Genomic DNA, 18040 nt, shown 5'->3' with positions numbered 1-18040 from the left:
GGCCCATTGCCACTTAAGCTTCGCGACTCGTTGAGCTATGTCGGTAACTTTGGTTCTTCTACGAATCTCCACATTTCTGATTCGATCGCGTAGAGATACTCCGAGCATAGCTCTCTCCATCGCCCGCTGAGTGACTCTAAGCCTTCTTATGAGGCCCATAGGTAACGACCATGTTTCAGAGCCATAGATCATCAGGTTTTATTACATATACAGATAGAATTAGTAATTTTTTTATATCTCATGAATTTATCATGATAAAGTTCAAAAAAATTTCATGAACACAATAGTTTTAATATTTTACACCTAGGTATTCATCTCAACGGATCCTTAATGATCAAATGACCCACATTTTCAAAATCTATTACAAAAAATTATTCAAAGAATTAAAAAAAAAAAACACTTTGCTACATACACACTTTAAAGTCGGATGAAAATATTATTGTAATACTCAATCATACTTCAAATATATTTTGGTAACATTTATTTAACTCGTCCACTCGTGAAATTATGCAAAACAATATTATCTCTATCAAAAATGATTTTTGATTTCCATACACTGATTTTTATCTATGCTTATTGCTATGCCTCAAAACAGTTCTGCTATTATTTGAACAAATAATATAATAAAGAGCACGTTCAAAATGTACTGGCCAGTTGAATTTATTCTTTATTTGTTTTGCATTATTCAACCGATTGCGTCTGAACTGGATAACGGTGAGTACAAGAAAGTGTTTATAAAATTTTGCATTTTGAATTACTACTGTCGAACTTTTCGTCCTTACAGTTTTATCCGCTCATGCCAGATATCGGTATATTAATACGTGAAGTAAAAACTATGTATGAGGAATATGAAATTTTCCACACTTATAGTTAAATAGAGACGGAGTACATAATGCTCATTTTTATTAATTATACATAAAACCTTCCATGATTTTGACTCATTATAATCTTTTTTTTTTTTTAAAACAGGCAAATTAACAGTGTTGGCTTGGCAAAATATGTGATTAAAGCAGTGTATATAGTCTTTGAACATAGAACCTTAATAATTTTTAACTTAAACTTAAAAGTAGTTGCCATTAGCTTTATATTAAATTAGCAATCCCTCGCGATTTCGTCCACGTATGCTGTCACGGACTTTTTTTTTTAAGAATTTTAAAGGTGAACGACTTCGTCATAATTTCATCGAAACTAACCGTTTACGAAGCGCATGCAGCGGAAGCTGTCAAAAGGGATAAAAACGCCGATGTTGAAACCATTCTTCATTGGTGCTATGCTACTATTGGTTTTAGCGTGATGAGATAGAGACGTGTAACCGAATTACGAAATGTAAGTAATACGAAAATAAGGAATCATCCGGTATAAATATTAAATCAAAAGAAGCATATATATTTGTCCATACAGACGAATTCAAAATATTCTGAGTGTGACAACCTTATTAAAGATAAAAGACCGACACGCGCATAGTACCTACGCTACGCGACGCGTACCTAATAAAGTGACAGGAGTCACATGATTTTAAGTTTGCGTGTGATATTTTTTAGGTACAGCCCTAAGACTGTATCTGATTTCTTTCAGTAAAAACTAAAGCAATGGTTTACTTAAAACTATTAGGTTTTCGGTTTCACAGGTAAGTCTCGGAGATAGTACATAATGTATCTCTGAAGCCTGTGAATTATTATTTTGATTTTCATTTACACATTGTATAGCCTGTAAATGGGCTATCTAACACTGAACGAATTTTTCAGTAGTTCCGGAGATTATTGCGTTCAAGTAAACAAACAAACATACTCTTCAGCTTTATGCATTATTATTCTTATACGGTTCTTAGGTGAAGGCAGTAGTAAGGACCATGGTTTTATTTTGATTAGGACAAAGATTGATCCTCGGTGCGAACCTCTAACTTTACGAAGTTATTTTACTTTTAAGTAATAACATATAATTAATTTTAACGGTGAAGGCAAACATCGTGAGGAAACCTGCACCTCGTATGAAGTCCACCAATCGGCACTAGGTCAGCGTGGTGGATTATGTTCTAAATCCTTCTTATTTTGATAGAAGACCCGTGCCTGTGGAGTGAACCGTAATGGGTTGGTAATGATGATGACTGTGAGAGGATGGTGATTACAACATGGTAATGACTACACTGTTTATTACCATGAGTATTTGATCGTTAATAACATACGAAATACCTACTTTTTCAAGGACGTAGTGTCCTGTTTACTATCAGGTCAGATCGTACTCAATCACAAACTCACCATTTCCTCACCACTGCTTAACATAAATACATAAATCACAAGCTCATAACATAATTCAAACGAGGAAAATAGAGAAAAGAATATTACATCGGAACTATAGTGTTATTCTCTAAAGAGTTTTATTCGCTTTTGAGCTCGCTGGTAAAACATAAAACATTTTGACATAGTATCAGCGTAGTGTATTTAATTGCAAAGAAGCCAATTATCTATACTAATCCTTCTTGGATGTGCAATAAAGAATAATAAAGGCGACAGTGATTAACTCTTACTCATATTTAAGTATATTTATTATTATTAGTATTTTATGCGTGTAATCTTGATAAGTATTAGTGTGTAATTGTTCGTAAGTATGTACCTATATAATAATAATACACTCCACCAATCGGTTTCCCTTGATTTTCCTAATCTTAAGGTTGCCTGGAAGAGATCGCTACTAAGCTATAAGGCCGCCTTTTGTATCCCACTTTTTAAGTTTATATTTGTTGTGTCCATTGTTTTTTTTCCTGTTTGTGGTGTACAAATAAAGTGTGTACATAAATAAATAAATAAAATAAAGTTTTCTAAATTAAAAAATATATATCAAGTTAAACCACTGTACCAATTTTAATGACACTTGAACTTGACCCTAGAAAGGGTGAAGAGTGAAACAAATAAAACATTTTTTATTTCAGAAAAGTAATAATAACTTAATACATTAATTACTTATGCACGTCTTTACAGAGACATTTTGCATTTTAGAGGCGGACATAGAATAATTTCTATACCGGAGAAATTAACGTTTCCCGGGGATTAAACAAAATATATAAATACAAATCATTTACGGTATTAATTAACATTCGCGGTACTAATGCCAATAACCTAGTCTGCTGTCGCTGATGATATTTGCAGATTTAAAAGTAGGCAACTCATTTACAATTTGTCTTAAATTGTGTCTAGTGATATATAGCAATAACTACCCGAAAGTAACTATTTGCATAATGTTTACGTTCATCGATGCAGCAGCGTTCGAAACGATGTTGTATTTTTACAAAATAGCTCCGCAGGCTCTCAAAACACGATCCGAATTCAGACGTCCGAAATATACCGTCGATTTAAATTTATTCTTTACTTGTCTGAATTATTCAGCCGATTGCATCGCAACAAGCGAGCGGTGTTCTAACACAGACAAGTTTAAACAAGTTAGCATTTTCGAATTTCGTAGATGTTTTGTTTCGTCCATATTTCAGTCGGATAACATTCACATTTATTATAATACTGAAAAGTGAGAATTTCAGTTTGAATATGCTGAAATTTGAAATCGTAGTTTCATTGGAAGGACAATGGTATTATATGTTCATTAATTAAAAATAGTTTATTTACTAATTTAAAACCTTTCTGGAATCCCATGTTAATTACTGATATAAAAAAAATACACCTTCCGTATCTTAGAAACAAACAATCAGATATTAAGCCTGAATAAAATTTGGTACTTTTAAATTTTTTTTTTTTTGTATAAAAATACATGCTAAGCTACAATTATTTTTGTTTTCAATTTCTATATTATTTTCTATCACTTGTGACTTTTACACCTTTGGCTGTTTTGGAACAGATGCAACATTTAATTTCGTAGGGCTTCGTTGATGTTCTTATCGTTATACATAGTGAATATCATCTTTACTAGTTGTGGCCCGCGTCTGCGTTTATTACAGTTTTTTTTTTCATTTTTTAGAAACTTGTTGTTTTCCTGGGATAAAAATTAGCGTAATACGTTGCTGTCCTTTTAACGATCTCTATGCCAAAAATCTAATTGATTGGTTGCTCTAATTAAGGCGTGAAGGAAGAATATAAGGAGGAATATACAAACACGCTTCTACATTTATAATATTAGTAAGAATTCTGTCCACATAGTGACAAGACTGTCATTTTTGCGCTGTGCATTTTTTTGCGTTGCATTTACAATAATTTTCAGGTTTCATTATTATCTTTTCTTCCTCAGATAATCCAATCGTAGCTGTTGTGCATAAGACCCTCAAGGCCACTGCCCGCTCATGCATGACCCAGGTCAACGCAACGGAGGCCGATCTGGAGTTTCTTCGCAAAGAACCGCCTTTTCCTGAGAAATCTGCCTGCATTGTCACCTGTCTATTAGAAAAAGTACTATACCATATTTATTTACCTACCTTTTTATAAGTTTAGTAAGAAAAATAACGGGTAATGATTTTGTCAAAGTTGCCTATTTTGAATAAACCGTCATAACAAAAATGTAGGCAATATGTTAAACTTCAACCTACCCCTTAAAGAAGCCGATCCGCAAGGCGGCCCGAAGACGGCCTTTTTTCGGAACACTTTGTTGAATCCCCAAGGCAAATCAACGATAATCAGTGCGCTACTAGGCAGCTGTCATTAAATAATTGAATTATATTTTTAATACGATCGAACTTTCGGGCGAAATGATAAAAGCGCGCGGACGGCAGGTTTTTTAAAACGAATGCCCACAAAATTGACATGAAACCTACCCAGTTTGCATACACTTTGTAAATAATGCAAGGTCTTATCAGCTATTAAAATATGGCCCAAGCAGATGGCTCACCTTATGGTAAGAAGATTACCGTATGGTGGACCGACGCAGCAACCCAAATCAACACTTCCTAGAACTGGTCGCCCAGTGCTCATCCACCCGAGGCCTCATGAGACTGTAATTACACCGGCAACTACGCCCTTCAGACCGGAAAACAGCATTGCTACTTGAACTTCTTTTAATAACCATGGAGGTAGTATTTCCTCTGACGAGATCTGTCACAAAAAGCTCTTCTACAACAATCGAACTAAAAAAGAATAGTGACTGGAAATTAAGATAAGGAATGTTTTATAAATAGAATCTGTAACGTAGCGCAACCCATTTTTTTCACAGCTATGTTACCTCTTATTTTCGTCAATTTTCGAAGCGGTGATAGCCCAGTAGGTAGGACTTTGACTTCACTTTCAGGGGTCCGAGTTTTTTTATACCACAATTTTTTCTATGTTACGTGCATTTTAATAAATTTAAATATCAATCGCTTTAACTGTGAAGCAAAACATCGTGAAGAAAATGCATGCCCGAGTGTGCTCCATAAATTCGTCAAAGGTGTGTGGAGTCTACCGTTCAGCATTAGACCAGCGTGGTGGACTACGGCCTTAACCTCTTCTTATTGTGGAAAGAGAGATTGTGATATGATGATTACAGTGGCGTGCACAGGGTTTCTTACCAGGGTAATGCATATGCAGGGCATGGCATAAAATGGAAAAATTTCCCCCCAATACGGGTTATATAAAATAATTTGGGTATGCATTGCTTTTGTGCATGTATGTAGTGCACGCCACTGGATGATTATGATGATGATTTTCAACAAAAATACTATATATATATTTATATATATATATTAGTACTTCGTATTAAAATGAATTCCATAGTGTGGTTTGGATCATATGTTAGATTTTAATAATGTGATGACGGTGTAGGAATAATGAGACTTTTCAACTATCAACATCAAATACTTACCTACAATCAGTGCAAAGCTTAAATAAATAGTAATTTTATATTCTGAGCCTTATATATATTCCATAGATTGGCATCGTGGACCACAACAACTACTCCAAGGTAGGCTTCATGACGGTAGTCAGCCCACTCGTGTTCCGCAACAGGAAGCGACTCGACCACATGAAAACGGTTTCCGAAAGTTGCGATAAGGAGGTGATTATTTTTTCATTTACTATAATTTTGGTTCTGACTTCGATCGCATCTTGTATCAAGTGATAATACAGTTTACTATGTTATGGCACACAAACTCACCATGCGACAAGAACGTACCAGAACGATTAATCGCGTTGCAGCACGATCTTGTCAATAGGGTAAGCAACTAGCCGCGGCCGAAACCTCCCACCAGAATATTCAAATTTAAATTTATAAATTATGAAAATGCCCCTGCCGAAGGACTTGAGATCGCCATAGAAATTATTAAAATCCTAACATAAACGCGGAAGAAGTCAAGTTTACCGTAAATCTTGAAACACGAATAAACTGATTAATAGTAAGTATTAAAATAAAATGCAGCAAAAAAAATATACAAGTGTTCCGGTACTTTTCAATTTGCTTGCAAATATTTCACATTTTTTTTTATTTTCAATTTAAATATCTTTTCAGATAAACCGAGGAGGGTCCCTATGTCAACTCGGGAATGAAATAACGATTTGCATCTTTAAATACGCCCCCGAACTGCATTTCAAGAGTTGAAATATAAAGCGGCAATAAAAATTTTCCCTCTCAAATATTTGGTTTTATTTCAGTGAGATATTTTCAAACATAAACTCCATTTAAGGTCCACCTGGGGATCTTAGAGAGTCTAGATAAAGTCAAATATTATTCCGAGCTTGGTATGAAATGAATAATTTTTCATTTTAATGTACCCAGTAAGTTTTTTATTTGTCACGGTACGCCCATCTTTCAGAACCGCTCTAGTAGGTAGGAAGAAATGTATGAACATCTGAAGAAATTCATTTGTATAAGAGAATTAATAACTTTTTTTTTAAATTAAATATTAATAACGTGTAATTTTTTTAATATAACTTCTTCTTAACATCAACAATTTATTATTGCAATTTAAAATGCAAATATATATTTTGGGGTTGGTTTAAATCCTATTATAGTTATGACTAGCTGTTCCTTGCAATTTCGTCTGTTGTCACGTTACTATACGTAAAGGATAACGTAAATAAATTGTTTCTCTGTAGCTAGGGAGATATTGAAACCAAAAATAATAATCGGCTAAGTTTGTCACACTCAGTTTACTTTTCACAAAATAATGAATTAAAATACAATAATGTTGTACGAATCAAAAGTGCCTGTTACTAATCTCTCTCTCTCTCTCTCTCTCTCTCTCTCTCTCTCTCTCTCTCTCTCTCTTATTCAGTTCTGTATTTAAATGAAGAATATTTAGAACTATGCGGTAGTACGAGCTCGACTTCATTTTCGGGGAGCCCAGTTCGAATCACAGCACGCACATCTAACTTTACAAAGTTACGTGCGTTTTTGTATTTATAATATCACTTGCTGAAACGCGGAAAACTGAAGGCGAAGGAAAATATCGTGAGGATACCTGCATGCCTGAAAGTTCTCCATAATGCTCTCAAAGGTGTGTGGAGTCAACCAATCCGCACCGGGCCAGCGTGGTGGACTACGGCGTTAACCCCCTCTCATTGTGGGAGACCTGTAGTCCTGTAGTGGGCCGGTAATGGGTTGATATGATGATGATGATGATGAGTAGGTATAATCTAAGGATAAGCCGGAAGTATTTTGTAAAATTACATAGCCGCCACTCAAATTAAGACCGGGAAATATTGGCACCAATTCAGTTTGATATATGACTTGATTGATGACGTCTCATCCAAAACTTTGGACCATTAATAAAAAACTCGATGAGAATTTTTTATAACGGCGAGCAACGAAATAAACTTTTTCATTCAAAGTTGTTATGAAAACGCGCGAAAAGTATTTATTTCCCGTTGCTGTAAGTGGGTGGAAAGAAATAATTTGAATAATCATCATCATCATCATTATCCACCCACTATTGGCCCACTTGCGGTCACACGTGCCAGCAAGTTCATTACCTGAAAGAAAGGTTTAGGCCGTGGTTCATCACGCTGGCCTAGTGCCGATCGTAAGACCTCGCACGCCTCCGAGAACATTAACGAGAACTCTCAGGCATGCAGGTTGCCTCACGATGTTTTCCTTCCCTGTAAAGAAAGTCATCACCATCATGATATCAGTCCATTACCGCCTCACTACAGGGCACGGGTCTACTCCCACAATGAGAAGGGGTCATATCTGTAGTCCACCACACTGGCCCAGTGATGATTGGTGGACTGCACACACCTTTGAGTACATAATGGAGAACTCTCTGGCATGCAGTTTACCTTACGTTGTTTTCTTTCGACGTTGAAGCAAGTGATATTTTAATTGCTTTAAACGCAGATAACTATGAAAGTTCGAATCGAACTATGGGATGGGATTCGAACCCGACCTTCCGAAAGTAAAGTCGAAGTCCTACCCGCTGCGCTATCACCTCTCAGTGAATAGTAATTATAGATCAAAATAAATGTTACGTAAAGAATTTCGCATACCATATCGACTCGAAGCCGACTCAATAACACCTCCAGTCAAATGAAACCTCCAGTCAGTGAGGATGCTCCGGTGTGGGTTCGAAACGTGTGGAGAGAGTACATTGCCGAAAATCTGATTGGTGTGGTATATGAAGATTGAAGAAATTATAAATAACAACTTACAGATTCCCCTGATTTCGCGAAAAATATCATATTTAGCTTAATTTTTATAGTATATAATGGAATTCCACAAAGTAACGCATGCTTCTATCCAATGGTTGTTAAAATCGATGGAAATAGTCGATAACGAGTGTAGCACGAGTTGCTTACGAAACCTCCTACAGCCCGCTTACCACTAGTCGATGACGCGTTGCTAACTTGCGCAAGATGCGTTGCCGACTCGTGGGCACCTTGTTGACGTCAGGTCTAGTGGACGACTCGTTGACGGTAAATAGGCATGATTACAGTAACGCTGAAATGTTATATTTATCTAATAATACATGATTCATGTATTATGAAAAACATATTTCTGTGTTAATATTCGAAGTGAGATTGGTATTTATTTCCCTAAATAAAACTGCATTTCGCCATGTCAGGTGAATCAGGACAGCGTATATGAAGTATTTTGTGTTTTCTAACTATAAGATGCTAAGTGTTTTGTTATTTACTTTATTATGGTAAATATTTTTTCAAATATAATTAGCAATTTATAAACAAACTTTTTAATTTTCGGACAGAGAGTTTCGAAGGAGAGTTTTTCAAAATTAGTCAACATGAAATTTATGACGTCTTTACAAATCAAACATGGCAGATATTCCAAAATTTTAAAGGATACCTTTATCTGATCAAGAAACTAAATAGAGTTTAAACTATAGCACAGCAAATACTTACAGCTTTAAAGTCTGGATTTTGTCGGCTTATATTCAATATGGTTTATTATTGAGGAAAAAAAAATACAAAAATATGACATTTCACATTTGTTTTATTGTTACTCGTATTATTTATATCGAATTAACAACTACCGCTTTTTGAAAAAAGTTCATCGGGTATAAATACGATACCTTTGCGCTACTAAAGTGAAACTAACTTTACTTTTAGAACCCCTGTCGTAGCTCAAAAATTGTCGCTGCCTTACAAGATTACATGCAAATTTTATTCACAAAGAATGTTATATTAATGCAAATTGGACACGTGACAGTTATAAGTCAGGTGTGACAGGGGTCACGGCTTGTTTCCATTGCTATATGAAAGAAGGTACGTTAATCTTTTTTGGTAACTTGAATGTAACTGATTTTTAATATTTTTCGCGCGCTTGTATTCGAATTATAATCCATAATTTAGGGACATCATGCGAATAGGCTAATAAAAATGCATTTGTAACATAATACTGCTTTAAGAAATGGTAGTGTTTTTCTGATTTTCTAACTTTGAATCCTATTGAACTTACTACTGCATTTTTTGTCGTGAAACTTTAACGTGTAATTTTATCAAGAGCTGTCAAATTTGACGCCACTTAATAACGACAGTTCATACATTCCTGGGTACTATTACCATAGAGTAATAATAATGGTCCCCTTATCGAAGCAGCGTTCTTTACATTAATTGGCTGAGGATGGTGATGATGACGTCATCTGGTACAGTAAGTTTACGAGTGCAAACAATAACGTTAATCTAGCACCGAAAAATATAACGGACTATCACAATGGGAACGTGCTCTAAGACTGGAGGTTTATTAAGGTATCACACGTGTTTTAATATACTAAAAACAAAGAGTAGCCTCAAAGCTTGTATAGTAATGTATCATGTATACACGATATGACGTAAATTATTAATCCAGATAATGTAAAGAGCTTTGTTTACATCCTTAGGCTTATTTATTTTCATCATATTTAGCGCGATAAAAAAGTTATTACAATATATAAATTGTGTAATGACGTTAAAAGTTCATAGTAAGAGTTTAGTTTATTCTTATTAGCGTATTTTACTAAAACCTTTTAGTTTTTTACTCTTCATTTATTTTTAAAAGTACACCCTGGGAGCTTACATTAGCAAAGGGAGGGAGACATTTTTTATGGAACTGATATTTGCGAAAACATTGCGTACACAGATGATAGATACTTTTTTCAAGGTTTATAAAATATCCACCCCCAAAAGAGGGTACAGTATAAAATGAAAGTATATACGTGGGAACATTCTAATTTCTGGAAGAACATCTCATCAGATAAATCTTTAAGCATTCATAGCTCTGTCTTTAAGGGAAGTTGTACGCTTATTATAAGGTATTTTATGTCACGCCCAGACTCTTACAAGCCGAGTAATACTAGTAGCGTGAGCGGGAGACTATACTTATTTTGTGGGTCGGATAATGTTGTGTAAACTCCTCGGGGTAGCCTTACTCCCTAGAGGACGCGTCCCCAGGTGGCGGATAGGGGGGTGCTCGATGGAGAGTCAAACCTCCATAGGGTAGGAGGAAAATTAAATACCTCCCGCGGACCACAAGGCCAGAGAAGGTCACTCTGTAAAAAACCCCTACCCCCGGGCTTCTCCGACGTATTCGGAGGCGAGGCCGTGGGCAGTGCTGCGGGTCTAGACTGGGGCACGCAGAAGAGATGGCGGCGGATGAGCCCCACGTGGGTCAACGGCGGCGCTCACACCTCGAGGATGGTGACAGTCTTGGCGTCAGGTGGCAACCGGCCGTAAAATGCATAGCCAAATTCATCTCCTGATACTAAAATGAAAGCACAACAAAAGAGAAATGAGACCAATACTAGGGCGTCCCCCGGAAGCGACGGTCAGAACTCACCGGCGAACCATGCGATATATATTAGGGCGTTCCCCACAAGCGACGACTGTAGACGCAACGCTACTAACATGCGTTTAGCGACATGGAACATTGGTTCACTGACCGGACGTAGCCAAGAACTGGCAGAGACCTTACACAGACGCAATATAAATATTTGCTGTATTCAAGAACTGAAATGGAAAGGTTCGAAGTCCAGGAATATCGGTTATAATTACCAACTGTACTACCACGGCTCGTCAACCAAAAACGGTGTTGGCATCGTACTCGACGGAAATCTGAAGCAGAGAGTTATTAAAGTTGACCGAATAAATGACCGAATCATGTGCGTTAAAATGGCTCTAGAAAACCAGCCCTGCTTTAATATTATTTCTGCATATGCGCCGCAGACAGGCTGCAGAAAAGAAGACAAACAAACGTTTTGGGAAGAGCTGCAAGACGTTCTTCAAAGTATACCGAAAACAGAAAGAAAAGTCATTGCAGGCGATCTAAATGGGCATGTGGGTCAGAAAGCCCCAAAAGATTGCAATGTCCATGGAAATTTCGGGTACGGCATTCTAAACGAACAGGGGAGGGACGTCTTGGAACTTGCATCAACGTTTGACATGCCTATAGTCAATACCTTTTTCCAGAAAACCCCTGAACACCTTATCACCTACAAAAGTGGGAGAGATTCCACACAGATTGACTTCTTCCTGTGTGATGCTGTTATGCGTAAACATTTCAGAGATTGCAAGGTTATCCCCGGGGAACCTTTGACCACTCAACACCGAATTCTCGTAGCCTGTCTCAATCTACCTAATTGGAATAAGAATCCCAAAATTAAATCTCTCCCTAGAATCAAATGGTACAACTTAAATAAAACAGAAGGTTTAGCAGCTATTAAACAAGTAAAAGAATATCTCGCAGACCCTATAGACAATTTTGAAACAATTGACGCCAACACATTATGGAACGACTTCCACACACACGCTATAGCGATAGGCAAAAAAGTCCTTGGCGTAACTAAAGGCAGCAAACTGAATACCGGCAAAGATGCAAGTTGGTGGTCTAGGGATGTTAAAGAAAAGCTCATCCAAAAGAAAACCAGTTTTAAGAAATGGCAAAATACAAATTCAGAACTCGATAAAACCGAGTACATGTTTGCAAAACGATTAGCGAAACAAACGGTTGCCATTGCTAAGGCGACAGCAGATGAGGAGCTGATATCTAGACTGCAGAGTGCTGAAACTGAAAAGGAAATTTTTAAAATAGCGAAACACCGTAATAAGCAAACTCAAGATTTTAAGCACAATAAATACATTAATGATATTTCAGGAAAATTATTAACTGCAGACAAAGAAATCATTAATAGATGGCAGGAATACTTTCAGAAACTTTTGAATGAAGAGTTTCCACATCAACAAACGATACCCCTCTCACCTGTATCTGGCCCTTTAGAGGTCATTTCACCTTCTGAAGTCAAATCCGCTATTAAGGCGATGAAAAATGGCAAAGCTACGGGCCCTGACGAGATACCGGCAGAGCTTTGGAAAAAAACAGGAGAGAGCGGTGTGAAATGGCTAACAGACTTGTTTAACCTTATCATAGCTAAAGGAAATATGCCAGATATGTGGAGACTGAGCAACATGATACCATTCTATAAGAATAAAGGAAGTATAGCTGAGTGTGGAAACTATAGAGCTATCAAATTAACGTCACATACCCTTAAAATCTGGGAAAAAGTCATTATCAATAGACTTATTTTGCTCACGAAAATCTCACCTAACCAGTGTGGCTTTTCTGCAGGGGTTGGTACTACGGATGCAATACACTCTGTGGACAAGTATAAAACCCTTAAAAAGGATTTACATATGGTCTTTATTGATCTCGAAAAGGCCTTCGACCGAATACCGCGTCAACTCATATGGCAAGGTCTCAGGGGCCAGCTAGTAACGGAACAGTACATCAGTATCGTACAGGATATGTACAGCAATGTTACCACCCGGGTTGTCTCACCAGCCGGAATAAGTAATAGCTTCGAAGTCAAAGTCGGCGTTCATCAGGGATCTACTCTGAGCCCCTTGTTGTTTAACATCGTCATGGATTACATCACCAAAGATCTTCAAAAACCGGTACCATGGACAATTTTATATGCAGATGATGTAGTTTTGGTGGAAGAATCATTGCCAGAACTTCAAAAAAACCTAGAAGCATGGCGAGAGGGATTGGAAAGCAGAGGTCTAAGAGTAAGCCGACAAAAAACCGAATACATGCTTTGCAATTTCTCTAATATCAATGCAAATATCCAGTCACCACCTACAATAGACGGCAGACCTTTGAACCAAGTTGACAGTTTCAAATATCTAGGCTCCGTTATTAACACGAAAGCAAATACCGAAGATGAAATTCATAGCAGAATCAACACAGGATGGCTCAAATGGAGGTCCCTTACTGGTGTTCTTTGTGATGCGAAACTGCCAATTAAAGTGAAAGGCACCGTGTACAAAAGAGCTGTACGATCAGCACTGCTATATGGGTCTGAATGCTGGGGAATGAGGAAGAGTGACGAACAGAAAATACATGTTACTGAAATGAAGATGTTGCGCTGGGCTGGGGGCATTACAAGATTGGACAAAATTCGGAATGAGTTCATCCGAGGCTCTTTTAAAGTTGCGGAAGTACAGCATAAGATGCAGGAGAGCCGATTACGCTGGTACGGGCATGTAATGCGTAGAGACAAAAGCCACATGACACAGCGAGTAATGGCTATAGATGAAGGCAAAAGAGGTAGAGGTCGCCCACTTACCACCTGGACTAGAACCGTTTTCAATGACATGAAAACTCTGGGCCTAACACCAGAAATGACACAAGACCGTATTAAATGGCGGACAAGTATCAGGAGGGCCGACCCCAAATAGGGAATGCGCCAGGAGAATGATGATGATGGATAATGTTGTGTAAAGTAACGGATGATTTGAATAGAAAAAAATTCATTAGTTGTAATGGATGAAGTCGCATGGAACGGTTTGTACTAAATATAAACGCTATACTACCGTTGCAAAAAGCATAACCAGAATAGGCTTATTATCAGACATTATTCGTAGCATATCAACGCATTTAATCGAACTAATCGAATACGTGTTAATGGCTGTTACGATTATAGTTACATGTAAGTGAAAATAGCCGGGATCTTGACGTGCCCTCCGAGGCAGGGGCAGAAAATACCTAGAGAATATTGTCGGTGTCTGGAGGATGTCTGAAGGATATCCTCTAGGCTGATATTTTCTTACGAAGTCGCAAAGAGCCTCTAGAACAAGTGGCACAAGAACGTGGAGTTGGAAATTCCCCAAAAAAGAACTACTTCCAGCAGCGGATGTCCATTGGTTGATATGATGATGTTGTTGACATACTAATTTTACCCTGATCCGGGGATGGAACCCAACATAGTTTATTATTATTAAATTTATGAATAATATGTATTATAAATAATATGTGTAGTATTAAAATTTATAACATGTAGTTTAGTTTGCAATATTTTTATGTAGGTATACATTTTTATTGCCGCACCAAGGAAGGGTCCTTGTAAGAAATAATTTTGCCAAAAGTCGTGTGGAAGAGATAGCTTTAGCGATAAGACCACCTTTGCGCACCTAAACTAGTTTTTTTATAATTTTTTAATGTGTTTCTCTTTTTATTTTGTTTTTGTGTGTGCAGTAGATAATTTAATAATAATAATATAATAATAATAATAAGATGATCTTGAGCTCAAGATAACTAACTAGCTAACCTAACCTAATCACTAGAATATCAAAGCAGCTGATATGCAGTTGTGTGCTGCGTGCTAAATTGCTTGATTGTCAACTATGTTTTAAACTAAAAGTCCTGAAAAACAGGGTCATCCTTGTTTCAGAACATTTTATAAAAAAAATACTTTTTCAATATCGAAAATGTTCGACAATTCCCTCCTTATCATTCTCAATCGATGCTAATTAAAATGGAACAATAATTAATAATTAACAATTTCAATTGATTTATAAAACAATGGATAAACCACTTCATACACTAATTAATTCGATTCGGTCGAATAATAAAATTGTATAACTTTCATTATCATTATTTCCTGTATGAATGAATACTTAACACAGAATTTCAGTTACGAATGATGACTTCTGAAAATCGCTGTGGTGACATTTCAAGCCACTGATATCACTATGTAGGTCGAAAGGATTCAAAGTACTATCCTTATTTATAATGTGATGTATTACTATTTTGCATATTTTTAATATATTTTTGCCCGTAAGAATTTTTCATCGCAATATCATTGCATTTTATTTATTGTAAGTGTAGCTGAGTTTCTTGCCGGTTTCTTGTCTTTAGAATCTACCTTCCGGACCGGTGGTAGTTAATGCAAACAGGCAGACTTGACGTTTCAATAATGCTTGATATTACGAGAAGGTCTACTTGCAAACATACAACTAGGGTAAATCGCTTACGTAACGCGTTAAGGCGTACGTCTCTCACGCATACGATTGTTAAATAATGTTACTAATAATATGGTACATGAACAAAGTTCTAATGTACATATTCAAGAATTTGTAACTAGGAATAAAATATATTTTTCAATAAAAGACTTTCATATAATGAAGTCCGTTTCAATAAAATGAAGTAATAACCTTCAAAAATTTCAATATTAAATAGTTCAACTTGGATTACTCTATGTTACCACATGGTCAGGAGTCCCGAGATGCACGCGTTTCATTTTTTAGACGTAATTTGTGTTTTTTAGTTATTTAGGTTCTCTTTTGCCTATTATTTTTTATTGTTTAGGTACACAATTTTCACACAAGAAAGTTCATTAATTATTTCTTTTGTTTCTGTTACCTATACAACGTGTAACAAAATTACGAAATTATATTGATGGATGCACAAGTATATTTTATAAGGAATCAATTTTTTTTTTAATTGATAAAAGACCAACACGCGCATAGTACCTACGCTACGCGACGCGTACCTAATAAAGTGACAGGAGTCACATGATTTAAATTTTTGCATGCGATGATTCATGCTAGGGTTTTATCTGATTTCTTTCAGTAAAAACTATGGCAGTTATTTACTCAAAAACTACGGTATACTATACTACTAAAGCCAGTGAAGTATAATTTTGGTTTTATTAACACGTTGTATAATCATACCTAATTTTTATTCAGTTACGTGTAATCTCACTTTTAAATTTATTTTTAATCAATGATTAATTTATGGTGTCCAGTATTGCTGAAAAATAATTTTAATCACACAAAAACCACAACAGTAAAATGAATGAATGAATAAATGAATATACTTTTATTGCACGCCACAAAAAGAACATAGAACAAATAGATCTATATAATAACGTGACATCGCTATAAAATGCAACTTTTAATTCATTTCAATATAACTTAACTTTGTAAGACATCACTTTGTTTCAATAAGCTCACAATAAATGTTTAAACGGTTTTTATAATCAAAGAATAAATAAAAAAGATGCCCATTTTTTGTTGTACAAAAAGAATTTTTATTTACACAAAAACCGCAGCAGCAATAAAGGAGTGCTTTATAATGCTATTTTTCATTTATTATTACTCGTGAACACGCAATGCAGGATTTCGCGGCCGACACAGCCACCACGCTCACAGAATCAAATTGATATACGTCTTTAGGTTTTTTGTATATTAGGGCACGATACGAGGACTTTTAGTGGTATACATAGAACAAGTTAATATTAAACGTTCATCAGTGCCGACAGAGGGTGTGTGACCATAATTATCATGAAGCCAGGATTAGTAGACTTTACTCGCCTTCAAAAACATTATGGAGAACTCTGAGTTATGCAGGTTTCCTCAGAATGTTTTCTGTTACCGTTAAAGCAAGTGATATTTCGCCTAAAATTCTTATATCTGATTAAAATCAGTGTGCTGATTGAACTCGAAATTAAAAGTTTATTACCACTACTTATCGCTGCCTGAACAGGTACGTCATTTTATCTGACAGTCCTCTGAGTATCTTGCATCGAGACAACAGAAACACCGATACACGGTTAAAAATACCAGGGAAGCAGAAAAAATAACAGAAAACCTTCTGGCGACCTGGGTAGCCTTCTTACTCCTAAAGGGACCTCGGGTGGCTGGAGTGATAATACTACGGATGGTTCAGGTAAACTAAGTACTGAGGCAGGCCTAGGTACAGAAACGGAAGAAGATGGCAGTAGGTGACACAATGAAAGATTCATCTTTTGTATTGACGAGTAAAAAAAAGTTTAAAGGTGTTTTAAGCGAGTACACGCCGCTAGTGTTTATAATGGGCCAGCGGTAACTTGCGACTTAGTTATAAGTTTCTCAAAGTAACTTTCATCAGTCACTTCACCCGCCCGCGCTTTTACTTCATTCGTTCAGTTCCTGAGTGTTGTAGCGTGATATTAAACCCTTCTCGAGCATTATGCTATCAAATACTAAAAAGATTTATTAAGTCCGACTGGTAGTTTCGAAAAGCGTTTTCCATCAGACAGAAAACACAATAAAAAAAACAAACTGTTTGACTGACTGGCCCGTTGGTCTAGACTCCGAGATTAGGGTACAAAATTGTAGGTAATTATAATTGTGTCCAGCCAGTTATAAAATTGACCAACTACTTTAGAAATTGACCAACGTGTTTTTTTTTGGGTCTGGCCCTGGTCAGAGTGGGACTGTGTCCAGCAGTGGGACGTAAATTGCTGAGGTCCTGTAGTGTCATACCACGAACGTCTTCGTCTTCTATTATGGAAAATTCCTTTTCAATAAAAATAACGAAACAGCTTGTTAAGGTGCTTTCATGCATTTTTGAAGTGAACGCTATTCTTTTTATATTTATTTCGATT

General features: G+C 36.4%; 2 protein-coding genes across 2 annotated transcripts; both read left to right on the top strand.

The window, feature by feature from the left end:
* The first annotated feature begins 4271 nt into the window (after positions 1 to 4271).
* On the top strand, positions 4272 to 6504 carry LOC120625350. The gene is made up of 3 exons (XM_039892388.1): positions 4272 to 4388; positions 5839 to 5964; positions 6415 to 6504. The coding sequence occupies exons 1-3, from the start codon at positions 4287 to 4289 to the stop codon at positions 6502 to 6504; spliced, it is 318 nt and encodes a 105-aa protein (XP_039748322.1). The 5' UTR covers positions 4272 to 4286.
* A 6829-nt stretch (positions 6505 to 13333) lies between these two features.
* Positions 13334 to 14086, top strand: LOC120625171. The gene has a single exon (XM_039892148.1). The coding sequence runs from the start codon at positions 13422 to 13424 to the stop codon at positions 14067 to 14069; it is 648 nt and encodes a 215-aa protein (XP_039748082.1). The 5' UTR covers positions 13334 to 13421; the 3' UTR covers positions 14070 to 14086.
* Positions 14087 to 18040: the final 3954 nt, after the last annotated feature.

The sequence above is a fragment of the Pararge aegeria genome, chromosome 7 (genome assembly GCF_905163445.1).
Source record: "Pararge aegeria chromosome 7, ilParAegt1.1, whole genome shotgun sequence".
NCBI classification, from domain to species: domain Eukaryota; kingdom Metazoa; phylum Arthropoda; class Insecta; order Lepidoptera; family Nymphalidae; genus Pararge; species Pararge aegeria.
Note: the sequence above shows the minus strand (reverse complement) of the source record. Positions and strands in the feature narration are given on the sequence as shown.